This window comes from Sciurus carolinensis, chromosome 17, assembly GCF_902686445.1.
Source record: "Sciurus carolinensis chromosome 17, mSciCar1.2, whole genome shotgun sequence".
NCBI classification, from domain to species: Eukaryota; Metazoa; Chordata; class Mammalia; order Rodentia; family Sciuridae; genus Sciurus; species Sciurus carolinensis.
Genome location: NC_062229.1, coordinates 24293866 through 24301247, shown reverse-complemented (window position 1 = coordinate 24301247; position 7382 = coordinate 24293866). Strand labels below are relative to the sequence as shown.

Here is a 7382-nt window from a genome sequence, read left to right as displayed (position 1 = left end):
ATGACATGAAATTTCAGGGTTCTGTCATACATGTCCTGCAACTCTACATTTTTCAAGCCACTTTTCCAAGCATCCCTGTTTTCTTTTGGTGAGCCACTGTGTTTCAAGACACCAATCTGAGCACTAGAAATGCTCATTGTTCTGTGTCGCTTGCCTCTTATGATCAGAAAATGCCAGGGTTGGTTAGTTGCTGCAATGCTTTGTTTTGCTTAAAGTCTAGTATTTTCAGTGGAACTCACTGCCTGCCTCCTCCTCTCCATGTGTAATTGGTCTCTTTCAGAGCAAGGCTCTCCCCAGTCACCAAGCCATTTCTAAGGGTCTTCCCAGTGACCACTTCTATTTCCCACCTGCTATCTACATGTTATTTGTGGCCCCACACCAGTGCCTGATTCATAAAAGGTAACTCACACATGTATGTTGGAAAGAGTAAAAATGCTAATATTTGCTTGGCCCTTGGTGTTCTGTTCTCCTGAAAACTGTGCCCCTTTTCCTCAGTAACAAAGATGCTTGAGGTTCTCCACAGCCAAGATGGCAGCTCCCTGTGTGTCCTGCAGTGGAGCGCTTTCCTACCGGCTCTTTCTAGTGGGTAGGGTTAGCGTTGCCTGGAGGCAAGGACTTTGGTAATCCAGGACGGCCAGTTTGCAGACAGCTACCGGATACAAGATACTAAGGTTAATACACACCACAATCGTAACAAAAAAGAAAAATGTTCCAGTCTCAAGACGTGAAACACACACAGAGGATTTTATTAAAAAGCAGACTGAAGAGTTCAACATAAGAAAGAGACACTTGGCCAACATGAAGGGAGAAGATCCAGAAACTTTAACCCAAGAGGATATTGACAGAGCTATTGTCTACCTATTTCCAAGAGGTTTGTTTGAGAAGTGAGCCAGGCCAATAATGAAGAATCCTGAACAGATTTTTCCAAATCAAAGAGCAATCCAATGGGGAGAAGATGGTCATCCATTTCATTTTCTCTTCTATACTGGCAAACAATCATATTATTCATTAATGTATGAAGTATATGGAAAACTACTCCAGATAGAAAAACATCAAAATCAGTTGCGAGCTAAAGGTCTACTTCCAGAAAAAAAAAAAAAAAAAAACAGAAACCAAAGACCTGATTGGCAGCAGATGGCTGATTAAGGAGGAATTAGAAGAAATGTTAGTGGAAAAATTGTCAGATCAAGATTATGTAAAGTCAGCCCTCGACACAAGGATTTGTAAAAAAAAAAAAAAGAAGAGGGAAAAGATTATGTGCAGTTCATTCAGCTGCTAGAAAAGTTATTGACATTACAGTGTGATCCTGCTGAAGAAGAATTTGTGCAGAAGTTTCACAGAAGTGTAGCTATTTAATCAAAAAAGCAGTTGACTGAAGCTATGCAGTATGACAAGCAGGGAAGAGCCTTCAGCACAAGTGAAGGTAGAAGAAAGTGCAAAAGCAGAAGCAGTTGTTTATGAAAACGGAAGTGGAAGAATAACAGTGAATGGAACCAATTATCTGCTGTACTTTCCAATCACACAGGACAGAGAACAGTTGATGTTCCCTTTTCACTTCCTTGACCGCCTTGGAAAACACGACATGACCTGCACAGTCTCGGGGGCCAGAGGTTGGCACAGGCAGGAGCAATTCGCTTGGCTATGGCAAAAGCCCTGTGCAGCTTCATCACTGAGGATGAGGTCGAGTGGATGAGACAAGTCGGACTACTTACTACCAATCCTTGTGTCAGGGAACGGAAGAAGCCAGGCCAAGAGGGAGCCCGGAGAAAGTTTACCTGGAAGAAGCACTGAATGTCTTTCCCGGGAGGGGCAAGGAGAGGCTGAACTCGGGCCTGGCACAGGGCAGAACACGGTCAGCCTCTGCTGGCCAGTGAGGGCAGCACTGGCAGAACTTTCTTTTGAGATGATTTATTTTTAAATGCTGCTTTGTAAAGTTGTCAATTAATAAATTAATAAGTTAAAAAAAAAGATGCTTGAACTGAATTCCTATCCCCTACATAATATGTGCAGACCAAATGGGACCTCATCTGAAACCATAAACTTCCAAGAGCTGGAGACTTCCTCTGACAGTGACTGTGACCCTTGCCTACCTAGTTGCGCTTTTTCCTCTCCACTGAGACAACCTGGAAAGGAAAACAGCACCAAAGCAATGATCCAAGACGGCAGGAAGAGAAAAGAGTAGGGGGACGGAAGCTATGTGAATATTCATTTATCTATCAACCCATCCATCCATTGACCAGACAGCTCCTGAACTCCTGCTCTAGGCTAGGCCTGGAACTAGAGGATAGGAGATAGAACATGATGGACCAGAGGGCCCTGGCCTTCAGCAATGAAATGTCAACATACACAAATATAGAAAGGAACAGGCTCAGGGCCTCCAAAGTCAGGAGAGCCTGGAAGAAAGCATGTTACATTCTATGGTCCAGTGCATGAGGCAATCCTCATATTGGGTGTTCACCAAGGAGGAGGATGAAGTAGGGAATTAGAGGCCAGACTGGCATTCCCAGCACAGGGAACAACGTGGAATAGCCCAATTTACTTCTTCTGAATGTGACCTATAATTTACTGGGTAGAGATGTAACTAGGTGGTATTTGCAGAGCAGACTGTCCCAATCCCAGCCTGCCCAAGGTAACAAGCGGGGCCATCACAGGCTGCCCACTGATGCCCTCTGTAAGTGGGAGCTCTCGCAATGGACAAAGGATGGGTGCACAGGAGGCCAAGGCTGGAGAATGGTCAGCAGCCAGCCACAAAGCTCACTGGGGCAATAGCTGGCAATTGGGAAGAAGAGCTGTTGCATGCTCTCTCTCTTCTCTCTCTCTCTCTCTCTCTCACACACACACACACACACAGTGAGTTCTTCCTACCCAGTCTTCTCCCTGTGGGTCCTCTGCTCTTTAGACTCAACACCCAGCCCACAGGCCATCCTGTCTCTTTAGTGCACACATGGGACAGGCAGTGAGGAGAGGTCCCCAGGTGTGTGAGTATGCCACTTGCCAGCCTCAGTCTCTCATGCTCCCCTACTCCTGACTACAGATCTGCTAACCTCAATGACAAAACCCCAGTCTAAAGAGATAATGTCTTACTCAGTTTTATTGATATGATTAAAATACTTGACAAGAACAACTTAGAAAAAGAAAGATTTATTTTGGCTGATGGTTTCAGAGATTTCAGTCGAGTCAGCTGACTCCACTGCTTTGGGCCTGGGATAAGGCAGAACGACAGGGTGGAAGGGTGTGATGCAGGAAAGCAGCTCAGCTCATGATAGTCACAAAGGAGAGAGAAAGGGGCCAGGGACAAGACAGAGTTCCCAAGGGCACACCTCTAGTGAACTCCTTCCTTCAAACAGGTCCCAACTCCTGTAGTTCCCAATAAGGCCTTCAAGCTATTAATCCATTGATGTCAACAGAGCCCTGATGAGCCAATCATTTCCCAAAGGCCCAATCTCTAAATATTGTTGCATGGGGACAAAGCCCTCCACATCTGAGTCTTTGGGGGTAATTCAGATACAAACCATAATAGATGATGATCCCAGAATCAGGCACACATGCCACAGGACCCACTTACTGTAACCACCCATAAGATTTCAAAGGGGGTAGACAAAATTCTTATCTTTGGCTCTTTTAGAATTAAATGAAGACTATCATCCTTAGCTAAATAGGGACCCAGTTCTCTACAGAGGAAGTTATGTGGATGCAAATACCCCAAGTGAGCAGAACTTCAGAACACACAGGGAACTCTCCAACAAACATTTATTCAGTTCACGTCTGAAATCTCCACACTCAAAACTGCCTCAACACAACTTGGAGTGTCCCTGATGCAGCCACTCCGGCACTGAGGAAAGGATGCCAGATTGGGGTATCCCACAAGGCCCGTGTTCCACAGGCTACCCACACGCAGTCAGATCCACACTGAGGTACAAGGGAACCTGTGCCAGCTCTAGGCACCGAACCAGGTGGAGCTGAAGTCCTAGGCCTCACATCTCTGCAGGGACCTGCCAGCGCCTCCTTATTCCCTTGGACATTCACCTCACTGACTGGTGTGACACGTCTCAGGGAGACTCTGAAATCAGGGCCAGGTTCAGGGCTTCCTTCACCACGAAGACTTCTCTCCTTTGGCAGATGTTCTCCAAGGTGTCCGTCAGTCACCACGCTCCCAGTGGCAGGCTTGTTGGCCCTCTAGCTAGATCAGTTCATCCATATTTCCAGCAGACATAGGTTGGCTGAGGCCAGTGAGCAGAGCACCAGGCTGGGACACTTTCAGGCCCCAGTCTCCCTGCCATACTCCATGTGGGTCTCCCCAGAGACGACAGATCCCAATCAGACTTTGAAGAAAGGGCATTGAGAAGGAAAGGAAGGTCAGAGGAGAGGCCTAGTGGGAGACTCAGAAACAGGAGGGGAGTGGGCCAGGGTAATCACAGGGTCATTGGGATGCCCACACACAGGCTTAAGATGAGGAAGTTTGCTGAGTCCAGACAGGAAGCCTGGTTCACTAGACGAGTTAACCAATCCCTGTAGAAACTAACTTCTGTATATACTCCAGGGTAGCCTAGGCGACCACAACCAATGCCCCAGCTCACGATCCCCACCTGGATCCATGTTTCATTAAATTCACAGACCAGGGGCCCCCCAGAATCTCCCTGGAGAAAAAGAAAGAAACAAAAGGCAAGAATGGAATCAATCCACATCACAGCAGGTTAATGGCACTTCAGGTTACTGGCAAGAGGGGCACACATGTGGTGTTCCCAGGCACCTGCCAACTCCTAGTTCCTATGAGCATGAGATTTTAGTACTGAAATTTTTAACAAATAAAAAATGTCTACCTACTGAAAAAACTGTGTTCCAAAAAAGTAACATAAATGAAGATAATGCATCTACTCTAAGGCAAAAATGAACAAACTGTTCACCCAAGTGTATTGCATGCCATATAAAAGGAGTCCAAAACATGGAAATTGTATTATAACCTGCTCCCCCCATTTCACAACCCATCTCCCCCACCAGGCAGCATCCACTATTCTCTCCCAAAGGACCATGTCAGGCTAGCCCAGCAGAGTCATGGTGGCTTGTCCTCGTATACCATTACTTGAATAAAGGTGAATGGGGGAACTAGGGGACAACCCAGGCTCTTTTGTCTGGGGATAAGAAACCTTTGAGGAGAAAACTGTAATGCAGAGGAGCAAGGGGCCCATGAAACTGACCTGGCAGGAATCCTTTCCTTCTTCATTATAGGCACAGACTACCCCTTCCCTGACAAGTTGACCTTTAGTTTCCATCCTTTTCTGGAATATGTCATTACATTCCTCGTAACGAATAATGCTTAGCTCAACCTCCTGAAGAATATCTGGTGCTACTTTCTCTGTACAGAAAGATAATTTAGGAGTGGATCTGCATGAATGCAACTAGACAGGTGCAGCAGTACTTACTCTGAGTCTCAATTCAGTGTTCACACACAGGTTCCTCTTAGGAATTGGCTATCGTCTCCAGCTGACCCTGAAGGAAATGAGATCTAACACTGACGTGAGTGTAGGAGGATGTTAAGATCCAAATCAAGGCAATAGTAAAAACAGCCCAGGGGAGGAAAGCCAGTCTTGTCAGTCTGAGAAATGACAAGCAAATTCTGTCATTCTAAGTATCACCAGGGTGCCCTGTGCATCTATAAAGCAACTTTACTTTCTAGAACAATATTACAGACTCTCAGACAGGTGGTGCCCCAAAGGTACCAAAATCCCAAAAGTCCAGGAATAGGAGGTCCTATAGCCCCATTGAGAGTTTCTTCCCTCTTCTCACAACCAGGAAGCTTCCTAGCTATCAAAGCAGATACTTCCGTGGAGGAACACTAAAATTCACAGACAGCTCATCAGTTCCTGACCTAAAATCTGTCCTTGAAAAAACCCACCATGCTTGGCACCCGAGCCCCCAACTCCTGACAGACAGTTGTTAAATTACTCCCTGGCAGCATCTTCTCCCTGCTCCTTCCTTACTCCCCTACTAGAAAATCTCCCTCCCTGTCCCTCCCTTTAGCTTGCAGACCAACACCAAGCTGCTAGGTATCCTCCTCCCTGGGCCTAAGGTTGTGGTAGTCCTGCTTCACAATCTCACCTAGCTCGTTTAGCTTGCCCCATCCGGTGACCCAGCACATGGTATTAGCCTCTACCAAGAAAGTCTTTTCAGGGAGGCATATAGGCTGAATGAATGCGGAGTAAGTCACAGGGTAAGCCAGCAGAGCAAGCGCAATGTCATTTGCGATGAATCCAAAAGCAGTGTAATACTGGTGGACGACAATGTCTTTGACTGGGACCACGACTGCCTTTTCAAACCGCAGGTCTCCGATCCCCAGCTTCACTGTGTATTCCAGATGGCTACGGAGAGATCCTGAAGGGTCTACATACACACTTCCCTTCCACCCAGTCCAGGTGCTTCCCAGCCTCCCTCCAAACTATATCTCCTCCCCAACCCGTCACCACTCTAGCCAGTAGTACTCCAAGTGTGGTCACCAGACTAGTTATCACCTGTTCAGGAGTCAGAAATGCAAATCCTCAGGTATCATCCAGAGGAAATTAAAAAAAAAAATCCCATCCCCCTTTTCAGATGAGGAAGAGGAAACTCAGGGAGGGGATAAGACTAGCTCCAGGTCACACGACCTGATCAGGGGCCCAAGCCCAGAGCCCCACTCACTCACCCATATACGCAGTGGGCCGCAGTGAGCACCAACTGATTGGAGATGAGGGAGCCTCCGCATATGTGTTGATTCTCTACCTGCAGGCTCACCTGCCAGGGCCACTTCCCCGACTCGGCTGGCCTTCCACCAACTATCCTCATAGACCTTTGACCACATGCTGGAGCAGGTCAGTGAAGGGAGGGCTGAGAGTAAAGATGCTGCTGCACTGCCACCTGAGCCAGATCCTCAGACCCCGAGGAGCAAGCCATGTCCCTCAGACCCCAGGGCAGGTCCGCATCCCTGAGACTCCTTGGGGAATGGCTGCGTCCCCTCAGATCTCAAGGGCAGGCTGGGTCGCTCAGAGCCCGCACCCAGCACCCAGGGACCGCGGTTCCTGCGCCCGCCTCCTAGACCTCAGGGTCCCGACCCCTCGGGCCAGGCAGTCTCTGCGTCAGGGTGTGGCTGAGAAGTCACCTGAAGTGAATTCCACTTTCTTCGTAGTCTCCTCTTCTGACCGCGCCTGTGCCCGAGTCCTGTAGGAACCAGGGTCAACAGAACCAAACACCGCCGGACCCGTGGGCCCCGCGGCCATGGGCGGGGTCAGCAGCGCCCCGGTGGTGGGCGGAGGGGACGCAGGGGGTGCAGAGGCCGCGCGGGCCTCGCCGAGCCGCGGCCGCAGGAGCAGGAGCCAGGCCAGCAGGCCCAGGCCGCCGCCGCGGGACGCCAT

General features: G+C 48.5%; 1 protein-coding gene and 1 pseudogene across 1 annotated transcript; one reads left to right on the top strand and one right to left on the bottom strand.

Moving 5' to 3' along the window:
- Positions 1–358: 358 nt before the first annotated feature.
- On the top strand, positions 359–1791 carry LOC124968239 (28S ribosomal protein S9, mitochondrial-like; annotated as a pseudogene).
- A 2621-nt stretch (positions 1792–4412) lies between these two features.
- Positions 4413–7382, bottom strand: LOC124968237 (serine protease 44-like). The gene is made up of 5 exons (XM_047530531.1): positions 7130–7382; positions 6677–6833; positions 6097–6356; positions 5196–5353; positions 4413–4637 (listed from the first exon to the last, which is right to left on the bottom strand). The coding sequence occupies exons 1-5, from the start codon at positions 7380–7382 to the stop codon at positions 4413–4415; spliced, it is 1053 nt and encodes a 350-aa protein (XP_047386487.1).

Excerpts from the sequence above, each read along its gene's own strand:
- LOC124968237 (XM_047530531.1), bottom strand. The coding sequence starts at position 7,382 with ATGGCGTCCCGCGGCGGCGGCCTGGGCCTGCTGGCCTGGCTCCTGCTC. Across the intron at positions 6,834-7,129 it reads GAAAGTGGAATTCACTTCAG|CATGTGGTCAAAGGTCTATG; the intron begins GTGACTTCTCAG and ends GACCTGCTCCAG. Across the intron at positions 5,354-6,096 it reads GGGCAAGCTAAACGAGCTAG|AGAAAGTAGCACCAGATATT; the intron begins GTGAGATTGTGA and ends CTTTCTGTACAG.